The sequence below is a fragment of the Pelodiscus sinensis genome, chromosome 1, assembly GCF_052426305.1.
Source record: "Pelodiscus sinensis isolate ZL-2025 chromosome 1, ASM5242630v1, whole genome shotgun sequence".
NCBI classification, from domain to species: Eukaryota; Metazoa; Chordata; order Testudines; family Trionychidae; genus Pelodiscus; species Pelodiscus sinensis.
Window position 1 is genome coordinate 252,596,526 of NC_143052.1, and position 17,300 is coordinate 252,613,825.

The window sequence follows — 17,300 nt, forward strand, 5'->3', positions numbered from 1 at the left end:
AAAATGAATAGTGCCTCATGCTGAAATGTCCCTTTCTAGCTGGATCCCTGCCTCCTTCATGCACAAGTACTGTGAACTTTTTTATTGTAAAGATAGGATGTGTGCAACATATACATTGTCATGAAATAGCATGTCAGAATAAAAGGGTATTGAGAGTTGATGGCTATATAGGACCTGATTCTGATCTCCATTAACTTCAGTTATTTAGCCTGTTTTTAAGGTTTTTGTCTGGCAAAATGCCATAGAATTTCGCCAGTGGTTTTTAGCACCTTGTAGGATTGGGCACTTAACATTGTGGCAATTTCAATGAGAACCCCGCCTGGATCATTTGTAACTCTAAGCTATTGCTCTGGCAACCTGTGTGTCTCTTTAAAGGAAAAGGCAATTTGAACCCATGCAGCCAAAACATGCTTGGTGTTTCACAATCAGAATTGCGGGTTGCGTGCCTTTTAAAAAAAAACCACTTTATTGTACTAGTCCCTATGACTGCAAACCCTGGGCTGCAAAAGGGGTGAGGAGAACAGAAGGCGGGTTGGGGAGGAGGTAATTTACTCATGCCTCCTGTTATACATGTACAAGCCAGGAGCCTGGCTGTCTATATACATATGCATAGTTTCCTACAGGCATGGTTTCCTACAGTATTCTGTTCAGTTCTTGGAGGAATTGGCTGAATCCATTTGTAACCGGTTCGGAATCAAAATTAAGCTGTACAATAATTCGCTATAGCAGTAAGATTTTTGAAAATATCCTTTGAATAAACGAGTTCTTCTTTGTTCCTGTTATTTAGGGTGTGAACGCTATCTTTGATGCTCTGGTGATTAACAGACTAAATATTTTGGAAGTTATTCAAAAGGTACTACATAAAGACAAATCATTGGAGGTGAGTGCACTCTATCTTAGTTCATTCTGGCTATTCAGGCAATAAAAAGGATGCAATTTTTGAAGATTCTGGGAGTGAAATAAAAAAAAACTAGTTATAATTTCAGAGTCAGCAAAACAAGGCAATGGTCTGGAACATATCTGCAGCAACATGGATGACCATGGTAGAGTACTGTTGTATCCACCAGACTTACGCCTACTCTTTTCACTGCAATATAAAAGAAGCAATGTCTGAGTATTTAGGAAAGCTGCCTCTGACATGGAATCAGTCCCAAAACCAGTTTCCCTGGTCAATAACCAGAAGCCAAAACTGGAGGTTGACAACATTTCTTTGGCAAAGCAAAGAGAGAATTATTTATCTAGCTTCACAAAATAAAATAAGGCGGAAAAAGCAACTTACAGCATGTACAACAGTATTTGTTGCATAAGAGAATCGCTTTCTCTTTTGGCAATCCAGCTCATATACTTTCTTTGCCCAGAATGCAACTTGACAAGAAAGAAAGAGACTTCCTAGTATTGCTGTGAATGAGAACCCAGTTAATCCACTGGCAGTCACTGGAGGATAAACAAATGACAACAGTGAACTCTAGCTCATCCATTATCAGCTTAGGTTAAATCTGGCATGTCACACATGCAATGGTAAGCACATCCCAGCATTGAGTAAACTTTCGCTTGCAATTGGATAGTCCCTCAAGAGAAGTGAGTTACTAATGACAAATTAATTATCTGTTCCTCCTTTGGGGAGGGTTGAACAAGGCAGAAAAATCTTCATTAGACATTGCGTGGTGCGAAATTTTAGAGACCCATTGCTCCCCTGGTGCTTAGTTTAACTTCTATGGAGCTTTCATAAGCTCTGCAAGGATAAAGTGTGCAGTAAAGACCCTTTGGAGCTTCAGGGGGGATCTCAGTAAATGAGAGTGGACTCCGTAGAACTGAATCAGCCAATTTGAGCAAAGATAGCTAGCTTGAGGGAAAGGGGTACTTCTAGCAGCAGAGGAGTAATAGAGAGTTCAGCAGTGTAATTTGACTAATGTCAGTCAGTTTAATAGAAGTGAGGAGTCTTGGGATCGGTAGGGGACTAAAGTAGAACCACTTCAGAGTTTCAATGAGGAAAATGCTTCAAAGGTAAAAGAAAGTCACTGGAAGAGCTTAAAACATTGTTTCTGGTTTACAATTTTAAATCGTTAGGCTATGTGTGGGAAAACTACAAGTGCCGGTTATTTCTTGAAAATAAGGAGGAAAATATTAATATTGCATTAATTTTAGCTTCTCTAGCCTCCAAAAGTTCTTCTGATTTGTGTATGAAAATGTATCTAAGTCTTTGTATATAGACACTTTCAAGTTTCTTATAGTCCGCTCTCCCCGAGGCTAAAGAAACACTAAACTTCTTTTTATCAAAATTTAGGTCCAGACCATCTTTTCAGATTTAAGCCTCAATCTTGAACAAAAGAGCAGTGACACTTCTAGCTTTTGTTTGTTTAAAATTTTTTCTCTCTACCATGATGATTTTCATGTAAAATTCCCTAACCACATTTAGTGGAGAATGTACTAAAAATGAAGTCATAATGGACCATTAGGGGCTGTTTTAAGAATGGATATCTTGCCCATTGGTTTAGTCACACTTTAAAAAAATAATTACCACCAGTTTCCCTAATTAACTGGACAGCTTTCATGTATTAACTCATATAATTTTTATAGTGAATAGATTGAAATGGAGAAACCCACTTGTTAACAATAGTTAAATATTTCAATTGCATTTATTAATTAGATACTTTTAAAATTAAGTGCTCACAGTATATTGCTATTAATTCTCAGCTTATTGTTCTTTCCATCATGCACTATGCATACTTACATCTTACATCTTTTCCTCAAACCCCTTGACATAAACTGACTTGAGAAATAACTTAAACTTCCAGAGACTGGTAGAGATGCTTCTTAAAGAAAAATTGTTTTTTTATTGTAATTCATCAATAAAATTTTGTTTACAATAAGTTTTTCTTTTCAAATGAGTGAACACCACAAAATAAAACCAGAAAGAAGGGAATTCTCAGACTTCATTATTGTTTCTTGATTATTGTTTCCCAAACCCCCTACAATATACCAGATGCTGTACAATCAAAAGAAAGCACAGTGCTTTTCCTCAAGAACTTTTCTTTATAAAGTTGCCTTAAAACAAGTAGATACCAAGTAGGAAAATTTTGTTCAATGTCTATAAAACATTTATGCCATTTGATATTTAGAATACACAAATACCATCTTCTCTCCAGATTTTTCTGTTTTAAATGGGTGGGAAGAAGTTTTGAAGGTGTTAATAATTTGTCCTGCTTTTGTTTTCTCCTGTAGAGTGGTGGCTTGTTTAGAAAGGGACTCTTCTTCAGGATAACTCTTCTGTTGTTGGGAGGGGCCACGATGCTCTGCATGCGTTGGAGAATTATGGGTACAGGACCACCTGCTTTTACTGAAGTAGACAACCCAGCTTCGTTTGCAGACAGCTTGTTTGTGAGAGTAAGTCACAAAACTTTCGTACTTCCACAAGTTCAAAAAAATACCCAATAATAGAGCTGGGCTTTTTTCACATTGCCTCATATTTTGGGAGATTATATATGTGGATCTGGATGGGACAAAGGGCTATGTACAATTGGATCTCCCATCCTCAATAAAAAAAAGCATCCAGCGTATGGAAATATTTTTTTTATAAAAATCATTATGATTTTTTAAAAATTCAAAATGAATGGACCTGTACATAATTGAAATCATGCAGCGCTTCAGTTAGGACACTTAGTATTTTAGAAGATACATTTTGGGGATGGAAAGGGAAACAAAGATCACAAAGAAAACTGCTGAAGTTAGTTTTTTTTCAGAAGTTTAGTATCAAATAAATGTTTGTTTTCCTTTGACTGACAGGCTATAAACTATAATTACTACTATTCGCTGAATGCATGGTTGCTGCTGTGTCCCTGGTGGCTGTGTTTTGATTGGTCAATGGGCTGCATACCCCTTATTAAATCAGTCAGTGACTGGAGAATAATTGCACTAGCAGCACTTTGGTTCTGCCTAATTGGCCTGATATGCCAAGGTCTGTGCTCACAAGACAGCCATAAGAGAAGGTAAGAGACAGTGCTGAATTTTAAATTCCACACTAGGTTAAGTACAATATTATTTTGTTAAATCTAGTACTGATCATTTTAACAATTCACTGGAACCAATATCTAGCAAATGTATTTCAAATAAATATTTATAGCTATTATTACAGTTTCATCCCAATTTGGGCACTGACTACTGGGAAGCAAACTTGTAGAAAGTAGTATGGATGGCTGCTTTATTTTCCTCCTGAAATGGCATTTTGAGAATCTTAGCACTGTAGGTGGTAAAAAGTAATTTGTGGTCAGAGCAGAGTGTAATTGATGTGTGTTGTGCCCCTCTTTTAACAATTCTTTTTTCTTCTTTTGTAATAACAAAAAGGGGCCCTTTTTTTGAAAAGATGTAGTGATTCTGGCCATTGATTAAAAATAAAATGCTATCCCAGAGTGATGATTCTTTTATCAATGAAGGGTTATTGAGAAAATAATTGTGGGGAAAATTGTACTTCATAGAAAATCAACCCAAAAGCATCTGTAAATAGAAGCCTTTAATATGATAAAATAATTTAACATCTTTCCTGATATGTTTAGGTTGCACTTTTGAATGTCCTTAGCTGATAAATTTGTCAGCTTTCAAATTATATAAACAATTTAATCCATTGTTTAAAGTTTTATCATCTTCTGTGGTGCCAATTTTTTCCCTCTAAATAATGATCTATTGTATATTTCCCTTTCCCCTGTGCTTTTACCAGTTTGCACAACTTAAGTCATTACTAAGTCAGTACTCTCTCATTTAATATAGACACAGAAGCAGTTAGACACACACACACACACACACACACACACCAGAGTATGATTAAATGCATAAGTTGCAATTTTAATAAACTATTAATCAGCAAAGAACTCTCTCCCAAACTATCTGGTAAGTCTGTTCAGTGTGCGATTTAAGTGTGTGCCAGTAGCTACAGGGTCTACAAGTCTCAAAGGCCTAGGCCTACGGAGGCAGTCTGGCAAAAAGTCAGAGCTCCAACCTGTTCCCCTCATAATACTGGAGGTAGGAGAGGTAAAGGCATGGATCCCTTTACTATACAAAGCTGTGATTGAGGCCCATGCTCAAGAAAACCCATTGAGTTACAAGAACCTCACCTAGGATATATTTTTAATTCTCCCTCCATCCACATTCCTGTGTTAAAATAATGCAGCAGACAAATGTGTGACATATGAAGTATAAATTCCAAAATCAGGCTACTTGGATTTTTGATCAAAGGTGAATCCCCACACATGTGGTCTTTTGTCATGGTGTGTGTGTGTGTGCGGGGGGAGGGGGGAATTCTTCCAGACCCCTAATAAAATTTGACCATCAGTATAACCTCAAAGGGAGCTAGTAAACTAAGAAGGGGGTAAGGGTGTGGCTGGAACAAAGCCAAAATGACTACAGGCCAGCAGTGGACAGAAACAACACTTCCTTCCGCACCCTGCCTCCACAGTTGGGAGCTAGTCAGTGGGTTTTCTCTGATCTGGTCATCCAATGAGAGCTGCAGTGTTTGTCAGGCTTAGTTGCAAGCCACTCCCTTTTCCTTTTGGAGTGGGAGAGGAGGGAAGGCTAATGAAAGCCCAAGTTTCTGCCTTTGTTTCAACACAGAGAGTCAATTGGCCAGCACTCATGCTCACCTCTAAACTAACAAAAAAAAATTGAAAATGCTGTGAAGACCTAGCTCATTTTGGAGTGAGTGGACCCAGCTTTCATTTCAAGTTCCAAAATTGTATTCTAAATAAAAATAAGTGTAAAAATACATGTTTTAAAGTAATAGATAGCTATCTTGATGTGGGTCTCCTTTATGATGAACAGGGCAGCTTTTTGACATGAAGAGTTGACTTCTTTGATAGGTTTTCTATTGAAAAATGGGTTATTTCAAGTACAGTTTCTTCCTTAACAACTTTACGATGTATCTTTGAGTTAGCTTTTTAAATAACACTCAAATAAAATGCTTTTTAAAACACTCAAATATTTTACCTTAGTTAGTCACATATTAGTTTGAAAAATGTGTAGATAGCTGTAATCATAGTTTTATTGCCTGTATATTTGGGTCAGGGAGAACAGAAATAATGATTTCCAGTTTATTAGGGTCATTTTGTGTCCCAGAATCCAAGTGCTTGACTCCAGTTTAATTTTGTGGGAAGTGTGGCTGGATTTTCAGAGAAGCCCGGGAGAGTTAGGCATCCTGATCCCATTGAAATTCAATGGGAGATAGACAAGAACAGGTAAGTCCACATAATGGCTCCAAATGTCTAGTGAACCATTTATATTTATTAATAGAAACATTTTTTCTTCTAAATTTTGTTGCTGAATTGTGAGTCTGTTTCTTATTTCCAGAATTCTTACACTGGGACTGGGATTTCTTGTTATCCCTTTTCTTCCTGCAAGTAACCTGTTCTTCCGAGTAGGATTTGCTGTTGCAGAGAGAGTCCTCTACCTCCCCAGTATTGGCTACTGTATGCTACTTACATATGGATTTGGTCTGTTGAGCAAACAAGCTAAGAAAAAGGTACTAATGAACAGTCAATAAAGTTGATGACCAAGACTAGTGGAAGAGTTTTAAAACAATGATTATTAACCCAATATCTCGTTTCTTCAAGAAAATGCTTGCTGCTGCGGTTCTTGGGATCCTGTTGACTAACATGCTGCGGTGTGCTATCCGTAGTAACCAGTGGCGGTCTGAAGAACAGCTCTTTAGGAGTGCTCTATCAGTGTGCCCTCTCAATGCTAAAGTAAGTTGGTCATGCTCACTTTTTATTTAGTTTTGTGATATTCCACATCATGTATATATTGCAGTACTGTGTCTCATGTACAGTGCTAGCCTGGTGAAAGCAAAGCCTAAAATGGACACCTGAATTATAGTAATAGCATTGTCAACTTCTCAGCTATTGCAAGTTACAGTACTTCAATTCAAAACTGAAAAAGATTAAAATAAATTGACTTCAAGGAAGACCTTGAGTCAAGTAAGAAAAGAGCAAATACAAAATACATAACTAGTACCATCTGTTGAAATAGTCACATAAATAAATGACTTTCTACAACTGTCTCATAGTCTGTGTAAACAGAAAAAATAAATCCTAAAAGTGTATTCAACTGATTTGCTGGGGTATTTAGAATCCTATTTTTGTCTACCTCAGTGGTATTAGTACCTTTCTGCTTTTTCTCCTGTTAGCTGTGCTGCCTCTCAAGGGCTATGGGAGAATGAACTCAATCACTCATCTCAACAGAACTGCAGAGTCTATGGGTGTGATTCTCACTTCTGCTCCTTGACATCCATTAAAATGGCCAGAATGATGAAAAGGAGCCATAAAAGCCTCCAATATGGACAGAAAAGTATTCCCTTGTTGCAGGCCCTGCAGAAAACAGCCAAAGGCTGCCTTCAGATAACCCCCTTGCAAGCCCTGGCTTAGGGGGAAAGTTGGGGTGACGCTGGAGGGGACTTGTCAGTTATGGGCACCGGGATTCCATAGGGCAGCCCTGAGTCGGCCATAATGTAAGTCCCCAGGGCTATCTAGGTTTGTTCCAGGTCTCTAACTCCTGGAGCAGCCCAGTATCAGGAGAGTTAAAAGCCATTGTAAACCACCCACATTCTTGGGCTGTAAGTTCTGTGCTGCCACTCTAAAAGGTGCAGCGTACATCACCTTCTAATACTAGCATTATTTTACAGCCTAGAAAAAATAAAGCTTGAATTTTGACACACAACCCCAGTTGAGTTTTCAGGCTGGCAGCAAGAAGGGAATGTTCCCCATCTCTCTATTTGTAAACTATTACGGTTTTTGCCATTTTTTTGACGTACAAGAGCAGTTTAAATTTCATTCACATTTTGCGCATACTAGTTGAGATTTCCATTGGGCAACATCTTCCTAGAAAAATATCTTACCGGCTTACTGAATTTCAGAGCTCTATAGTCTAGAAATGTCACAGAAAATATGGATCAGGACCCAAAGTCTTGTGGAGTTGAAATTGAATGTTTGAACTGCTTAATTTACAAAATTAATATAAACATTCAACTTGGAGAAGTGAAAAATATACAGATTAATTCAAGAGAGCTATACAGGGGATACCTTTAAAAAGATCTTTTGCCCACATTTACAACAAGGTGAGACGTACCACTCTTAGGGTACGTCTAGACTACATGCCTCTGGCCCCAGAGGCATGTAGATTAGAGTACCGGACGTAGTAAAATGAGGCGGCGATTTAAATAATCACCGCTTCATTTAAATTTACACGGCTGCCGCGCTGAGCCGACAAACAGCTGGGATGAGGCATACCTGGGTGGTCGACAAAGACCTTTGATGTCGACACCCGCGCGTCCAGACTATCGCGCTGAGCCGACAAACAGCTGATCAGCTGTTTGTCGACTCAGCGCGGCAGGCCGTGTAAATTTAAATGAAGCGGCGATTATTTAAATCGCCGCTTCATTTTACTACGTCCGGTACCCTAATCTACATGCCTCTGGCGACAGAGGCATGTAGTCTAGACGTACCCTTTGGGAGGTGAATGGTTAACTGGTTAGCATCACCCTTAGTGGGTGATGCTTACCAGTTATGGTTAACTGGTGGGGGCTGGAGCAGCCCCCTGCCTAAAGTGGACAGGGGGGCCCACTCTAGCATAGCAGGGCCCATGGTAGGCCCAGCCTGATGCATCATGGGCAGAGGTGTTCTAGTTCAGCTGAAGCCAAGGTGGATCCAGCCTGGCCAGGACAACACAATGCAGGTTGCCAGGGGTGTTCCAGCCCATTCGGAGTAGCCCCTACCCATGGCAGGGGGCCCATTCCAGCCCACTCCCATTTAAGTGGTTATCCGATTAAACATAACGTTTAACATATTAACTGACACTATGGGATTTTACATCTATAGCCACTACTTCCTAATCTCAATAAATGGAACAAAAACTACTTGCTTCTGAGGTTCTCTTATGTGGTAACTGTAGGCAAACATCTGCTTTGTAATGATCACTTCAGAATTTCTCATTCTGGAGGAATAGTAAATACTGTAAAATAAAAATGAAGCTTATGCAATCTCTCTCTTTGTACCTGCTTGCACCCTTCTCAAAATATTCTGTCATAATAGGTTTGTAAGAGTGAGTGTGATTAGTGTTGATTGGTGGGGAGATGTCCATCAACTCTCCTAATCAACCAGTCACATTTTAAAATAAGGAAATGACTCTTCTGTCTTCATAGTTACAATTCCCAGTACTTTAGTTCAGCCCTTCGTATTCCTATCCTGTTAGTGTCTCAGGGATTGTTTTCATAGTAACATACTGCCAATTGCAGCATTTGTGTGTGTGTGTGGGGGGGGAGAACTACTAAAGAATATAAAAACACTGCCAGGGTATCATTTTTCCATGATTGGAGAATTCTCACCCACTACCACAGAATTGTGCACTACAATCTGAGTTGGTTTTTTTCTGCCTTTTTTCCAATTATGTTTCCAATCCTTATAATTAAAAAAAGTAAACCTGAAAATGGGCACAAATCATAACTGATTCTATTTTTATCTTCCTGATACTGCAGATATGATAGCTATTAGGGCTGTAACCTGCCTATTCGTATCAGTGGAGTGTTAACACTGAAACATTAAGATGGTATTTAAATATCTAAATTAACTAGTTCACTGCTTTTACTTCATTATTTTGGCAGAAAAATCCAGTTTGTGTTTTAACCCACAATCCAAATTGTCTTCCTTACCAATCCAAGTTCTAAAAGCCCCAGATGATTCTCAGTAAGATACTAAAACCTCTGGCTTCCATCTTGACCTCTCCTACAATGTAAATTTGGTTTTCAAAACCAAAATCTGTGACATATTGAAAGCCATAAGTGTGCAAACAGTGTAACATAAGTTTACTGTCAAAATAAATACCAGACACTCGTTACTATTCATTTTCATGTTTAACTCACTTTAAATGGAGCTGCCATATTTCTTCCTCAATCTCCTACACCAGACTGATGTAGAATTGAAGTCTCTGCATAGAATTTAGTTCCAGCATGCTGTAGTGTATGCCAGGTCTTGTGAATATCGATTCACAACAGGGTAGCATGGTGACAAAAAAACTTAACAAGAATTCAGATTGTCCTGCGGAGTACTGAATCTCCTCTTTGGGGCAATAGACTTAGCTGGCTCAGGTAGATGAACTGTGTCTCTCATATCACCAGCTTTGGCCCTGTGATTTAAAATTTGTTGTAAATGGATAAAACCCTATGAGCAAACCACAAATATTTTGACACTTTAAAAAAGGGTTCAGAAGAAGGAAAAGTCTGCAAGTGTGCAGGAAGAAAGCATATACATAGTTAGCCTTGCTCTGTGGTTAGAGTTATCTTAGAGATTTAGAATACTACAGTGTTACAGGCTTATAAAGGGCCTAGATCAAAAGCCAAATTGGAGTCTTGCCACTGACACGTAGTTCTGCAACAACACAGCCATTAAACAGGCAGAAAATATTTACTCCTTTTTGCCTTTTAGAAAATAAATATGTTTGGCTGCAAAAATCATTTTAAACTAGTCCCAGAATTTTAAGTTTACAGACTGCAAATTCGCTCCTTGTTTCTTGATTTTCTTTAGAAAACTCTATTAGAAATAATAAATGAAATGATTTTATTTGACTATTAATAACTCTTTCAAAATAATTAATAACAATTTGTTATTCCCAATTAGATAGTGGCTTCATAAAGTCCTCTAATGTTGTAATTTAGATGGTGACTAAGGGGCAGCTGGGTTATATGTGTATTTGGCATCCAAAAATTGGTTCGCCTTGGCGCTCAGTGCATGTCTATGTCTTCCATCTGTTTTCAAGTGGTTGCTGACAGACACTCTCAGAAACATATCTAGGATAGCCTCAGGCATTCTGCTTCTCCTTTGTCCATGAAGCTATCGAGTGGTTGTGCTTAGTTTGTGCTTCCCAAAATTCTGCTTTCGCTTCATACTGTCTCAGCCTCTTGCCTGGTGACATTGAATCAGACACTTAGGCCATTCATCACAAACTAATCTCTAGAATTTCACTTCATAACATCTAATGTTACTCTAGTATTTGCACAAATAGCTAGCATTTTGATTTTCAGTGCAGATACCAGATACTTAGTCTGTATTAATTCAGTGATTGTTTGGAATCCTTATCTGAGAAACTGGTAGTGCTGCATGCTTAGCATTTCCTCCTGTCTTTTCTCCTTTTCTCCAAATATATATATTGCTTGCCTGCTCTTGAGACAGCCTGCTCTGGAGCTGAAGCTATGAAGCTAATTGAGTCTATGAACTATTAAACTAGTTGCCCAAAGGCTGACTCCCAGATCCTTTCTGCTGCACTATTTTCTTTCTTTGTCTACACTCAACCTTTCTTCATTTTGCTTTCATGATCAGTGACCATTTATCTTGGCCATCTGATTCCTTTGCCAGTTTCTTAGCACGATCTAGCATGATTTTGTCATTTTATTTCACCGCATTATTTCCTACTTCCTCTGAAGAGACAGTAGTATAGTTTATATTTCATTTTCTTTTTTAAAAAAACAGCAACATACTCAACCCCCTTAAGTTCCACACATTGGTTTTTCCTGTTACTTTAATCCAACTCAGACCTTCTCATTACTTAAACTAAATAAAAATACATTTTAGAAGTGTTTATTTCTCATTTGTTTTGCTAATTCACTGTTTAACTTTCTTACATAGGTAAGAACAAGTTGATAAGATGTTTGGAGTCTATACTAGCTTCCTTAAGATTAATGTGTATAACATTTTTTCTTGTTATTAATAACAACAATCTCTAAGCTCTTCCAAAGCCTTCATCACCATGTGGTCAAAGTGGTATTTGTGCTATGTTGCGACATAGTGTTTCCAAATTTAGCAGTTTTATTGTACAAAAAACTTCATATTAAAGTCAGAGTACCTGGAACCATGTGATTAAATGAGGCTCTCAGCTTTCATTTTAAAAAGCTCCTAACTTCTAAGCCTCATAAACGCAGAGAAAAGCTTGGAACTGTGAATCTTAACAGTCCTAAAAACAAATAAAAGAACCCACCATTTATTATTTCTTTACATCTCGGCTACGTCTACACTGGCATGATTTTCCGGAAATGCTTTTAATGGAAAAGTTTTCCGTTAAAAGCATTTTCGGAAAAGCACGTCTAGATTAGCAGACGCTTTTCCGCAAAAGCACTTTTCCGCAAAAAAGCCCCGATCGCCATTTTCACGATCGGGGCTTTTTTGCGGAAAACAAATCTATGCTGTCTACACTGGCCCTTTTGCGCAAAAGTTTTTCGGAAAAAGACTTTTGCCCGAACGGGAGCAGCATAGTATTTCCGCAAAAGCACTGACAATCTTACATGAGATCGTCAATGCTTTTGCGGAAATTCAAGCAGCCAGTGTAGATAGCTGGCAAGTTTTTCTGCAAAAGCAGATGATTTTGCGGAAAACTTGCAAGTCTAGACACAGCCCTCATATTTTCAAGCAAAATCTCATGAGTTTAAACACTTGAGGTTGGTTGGCAATAGTGCCTAATAGTCATCTTGCAACCATGTCAGACCCGGCTTTTATGCATTATTCAAGCAATTACAAGATATAAAATGATTAACAACTTTTAATGATATACATCATAAGCAAGTTAGGCCCAGTCAGAAGTTGTCATGTACTTCTTGCATCAAAATTAAACAGTTGCTTGGATGAGCTTAACCATCTCCTTTTCATTCATTACATATTCAGAGATTACTGAATAGAGTAACACCAAAACATTATGTATTCTAGAAGTTAAGAGGCTTAGCTTGATATGCTGCAAAGCAGTACTGTAGATTTCAAATGGCATAGTAAGTGTGTTGTCTGGAACTGAATTGAAAATAATGTGCCACATCCATACCATAAATATTCTAATAAGTATATTAAAGCTATTCCAGATAAAGTCCATTATATGCTTGCTCTGTCAGATAACAGTATCCTCTCACCTCAAATATCTCAGATGATGTAAAGAGGATATTGATTAATAGATGACCATATGTGTGAGCTATAATCTCACAAAATGGAATATCAGTCCCTCTATTCTACATGCATTCTAAAAGTGAAATGAAAAAACCAACCAAATTAGCTATGCAGGATATTATCACTTGCAAAGTCAGAATCCTATCTTGTGACTTTTAGGAATTTTGGGATTAGTATAGGATTTTGCTCTAGTATAGCTAACAAAGCTCACCGTAACACTCCTCTTCTTCAAAACATTATGCACATGTTATTAATGTATAGTTGTCTCATGATATATACAACTGTAATAGAGAAGGCAACTCTGAACTAGGGATGTGAATGGTAAACTGGTTACCTGGTAAGCATCACGCTTAACAGCTAGTGCTTACTGGTCCCTGGGAGCACCCCTCTGTCCATGGGGGTCAGGAGCTGACCATGCAGTGTGCGCTGGGGCTGGGAGCAGAAGTTGGTTGGTTTATTTTATTTTATTTTTATTTTGTTTTTTAAAGAAATTGTGTCATATGCCTCCTTTACTGTCTCTGGCTAAAAAACCATAGGAATCTGTTGTACGGTAACATTGGTTTTGGGTAGGGGAACAACACTGATACACAGTGCTCAAAAACAATCTGCCATATAACAGTGTTCAGTTACATTGCCAGCTTGATAATTGCTTGTATTGATTTCATAATTCTACTTGGTTGTGCCATGAGGGCAGGGGACTGGACTTGATGACCTCTTGAGGTCCCTTCCAGTTCTAGTGTTCTATGATACTTCTTCGAGTGATTGCTCATGTGCATTCCAGTATAGGTGTGTGCGTGCAGTGTTCACGCGCTGTCGGAAGCTTTTCCCTCAGTAATATCCCTGGGGCCAGCAGGGAGGCCCCTGGAGTGGTGCCAATATATCGGCCCATATAAACCCCTGCTGGCCCCCTTACCCACTCAGTTCCCTCTTACCGCTGTGAGGGTTGTTGGAACAACCCTCAGCTTGTCTTTGAGTCATTTCTTCACTGTTCTTCCCCTTTGTTTCCAGTCTTCAGTTAAGTACCTGTTAATTTATTTAAAGTCTTTCATTTGTTGTTTCTTTTTACCCCACCGTGGCGCCCCATGGCAGGGCATGCCTGTCTCGCAAAGCTTTAAGCCCTGTAAGAAGTGCAACAAGTCTATGCCGTGTGATGAACCACACTCATTGTGTTTGAAGTGCCTGGGAGAATCGCAGATTACAGACGAGTGCAAGATTCATAAGGCGTTCAAGTTCAGGACCAAACAAGAGCGCGAGTCGCAACTCAAGGTGTTCCTGATTGAGGCAGCACTCCAGCTGGCACCAGCAGCGGTCTCGGCACCGAGCTCCAACAACGCACCGGCTTCAGTGCGAGACAGCTCCGCGCACCGTGCCTCCCCTGTACCGCGTAGGGCCAGATGTCACTTCCAGTCGCCGGTACCAATCCACAAGAGGAGGCCTAACAGGGGTCGGTCCCTGCCCAAGCACGCACCTTCCGTGCATTCTACAGTGGGGCACATGGCGCCAGCCAGTCCACAGCCTGGGCCTTCTAGGTCGGGTGACTACTTCTCCCACCAGAGGGATGTGAGTCCTACAGAGGATCTCCTGGACCTGTCCACCCCTGAGGCTTTGGAGAGAGCAAGGATCCTTATAGACTCTTCTCCCTCACCTCTGCCCACTCCGGCACCCTCAAGACGGCACGGGGATGCCCGGTACTGCTCCCCTCTTAGGGTGCCTGGTGACACGGGACACGAGGTGCAGCAGAGCCATGTGGCACACGCAGCATCTCCCCCGGCACCGGCTACTGTGACACTGGTGCCATTGCCACCCACACCAGCAATGGATCCGGAATCGGACGCAACGCAGATTACCCGCCCGGCACCGCTATCAGCCCCTGGCACTGCAGTACCTACCATCAGGGATCCCGTCTTGATCAGGCCTCCCCCTTTGTCTCGGCACCGTGGCAAACTGGAAGCCATGTCTCAGTATGCCGCAGGGCAATTAACATCGGCATTGGCACTGCCATGGCCCACCTCGGAGTACTCATCTGACTCGGACATGGACTCTACATGGTCTTCACGGGCCTCTCGGACCCGTTCATGTCACTGCTCCCGCTCCTGGCACCGGTCCCAGCACCGTACCTCTCTGCACCGGTACAAACAACAGTGGGCTCAGCCAATCCCTGTGCCCATGAGTCCCTCCATCAGTGACTCCTTTGGTCCGGTCCCCCACGTCGACCCACTCGCTACTTCTGGGCCTGTCATCCCCAGGCCTATGAGAGAGCACGGCTCCGGTGAGCCAACCTCTTCCCTCTCCTTCCGTAGCCACTTCAGACAATCCAGGCTGGACAAACGCCCCTGTGGGCGATATGGCAAAAGGGTCATCGTCCTCCTCCCGGATGAGGCACTGGCCTACTCTACGCCATCCATGCCCTCCATGGATGCCAGGGCTCACCAGGACCTCCTCTGCCACCTGGCCCAAAGTCTGGGAGTCCAGGCAGACATGGTATCTGAGGACTCAGACCCAACGGTCGACATCCTGCACGCAGATACCCCCTCCAGAGTGGCGCTGCCAATCAACAAAACGGTGGCCAAGATTTCGGCAACCTTGTGGCAGACCCTGGCGTCCATCCCGCCCATCGATAAGCATGTGGAACGGAGTTATTTTGTCCCCCAGGAGGGTAATGAACATCTCTTCTCCTGTCCTCCCCCGGGCTTGTTAGTACTCCAGGCAGTCAATCAGATGGAGAGGCAGGGTCAGCCTGCGGCCACCCCTAACAACAGGAAAGCAAAAAAGGCTGATCTACTGGGCAAAAAAGTCTACGCATCTGGTGGCATCCAGTACCGAATTGCCAACCAACAAGTTTTTCTGTCCAGATATGCTTACAACACCTGGGCATCAATGGACAGACTTGCTTCCTAGAGACTCCCGTGCGGAATATAGGGCCCTTCAGGAGGAGGGGAGAATAATTTCTCAAATGGTGCTACAAGCAGCACTCAATGTGGCTGATGTGGCTTCTCAAGTCATGGCCACCGGAGCGATCTTGCATCGTAGTTTGTGTCTCCAGGGCTCCAGAGTGCTGCCGGAAGTCCAAAACACCTTGCAGGACCTCCCTTTCGAAGGCACATCACTCTTTTCTGAGCAAACTGACCAGAGGCTCCATGACCTGAAGGACACAAGAGCCACATTAAAGTCATTGGGCCTTCACATGCCTGCCAACCAGAGGCATTCATATACTAATAGGAATGCCCCTAGAATGCCTCCACAGGGCCCACGCCCCGATTTTACCCATTGTAGGGGCAGGGGTAATAATGACAGAAACCATAGGCGCCACTCTTGCCCAGCCTCGAATTCTAACCAGAGACCCCCTCAATAAGCCCCCTGGGCTCCGACAGGGCTTTTGACGGGACCCCTGAGGGCTTCTTACCAGTCTCCCTGTTACCCATCCGGGACCATTTATCCAGTTTCCTCCAGACCTGGCAGTCTGTTACTTCAGACCGATGAGTTCTGGAGATAGTAGAAACAGGCTATGTAATTCCCTTCCACTTGCCCCCTCCTTCCCAACCCCCTACCTGTTCCCTTTTCAGGGACCCCACTCACGAGGCTCTGTTACAAGAGGAGTCTTGCCACCTTCTCACCTTGGGGGCGGTAGAACAAGTTCTCAGTTTTCTAAACAGAGGATTTTATTCCCACTATTTTCTGGTTCCAAAAGCAAAAGGGGGCCTTTCCCCAATCCTAGACCTCAGAGCTCTAAATCTCTTAATTGTCAAGACAAAATTCAAAATGGTGACTCTGGCGTCCATCGTTCCTTCCCTACCCCTTGGAGACTGGTACACTGCCCTTGACTTAAAAGACACTTATTTTCATGTTTCAGTCACCCCCTTCCACCGAAGGTTCCTGTGATTCATTGTGGGCCAGGACCACTACCAATTCACAGACTTCCCCTTTTGTATTTCTACGGCCCCCTGAGTCTTCACAAAATTTATGGTGGTGGTGGCTGCTGAGCTCAGGAAAAGGGGAGTCAAAGTATTCCCTTATTTGGACAATTGGCTTCTGAGGGGAGTCGGAAACCCAGGTGAGAGACCACATTGCCATAGTCCGCGAACTTTTTCAAGAACTAGGCCTTCTTTTAAACCTGGACAAATCCACCTTAACTCCTACCCAGACAATAGAATTCGTGGGTGCGACCCTGGATTCCCGGTCTCAGAGAGCTTCTCTACCCAGATCCCGCTTTCACATGCTACAGTCAGTAGTCAGGTCGCTCCAGAACTTCCCAGTGCTCGGGCTTGTATGCATCTATTGGGCCTCATGGCCGCTTGCACTTATGTAGTGCAACACGCCAGGCTGCGCATGCGCCAGCTTCAGACGTGG

General features: G+C 41.5%; 1 protein-coding gene across 2 annotated transcripts in view; it reads left to right on the top strand.

Annotated features, from left to right (window-relative positions):
• The window catches only part of TMTC4 (transmembrane O-mannosyltransferase targeting cadherins 4), a 74,470-nt gene that overhangs the window by 38,652 nt on the left and 18,518 nt on the right, over positions 1-17,300 (top strand). For both annotated transcript variants that reach the window (XM_006122464.5, XM_006122465.5), the window contains exons 7-11: positions 788-880; positions 3,223-3,384; positions 3,784-3,986; positions 6,334-6,505; positions 6,597-6,728. In XM_006122464.5, coding sequence (XP_006122526.2) covers positions 788-880; positions 3,223-3,384; positions 3,784-3,986; positions 6,334-6,505; positions 6,597-6,728 — 762 coding nt within the window. The remainder of the gene's footprint in view (positions 1-787; positions 881-3,222; positions 3,385-3,783; positions 3,987-6,333; positions 6,506-6,596; positions 6,729-17,300) is intronic.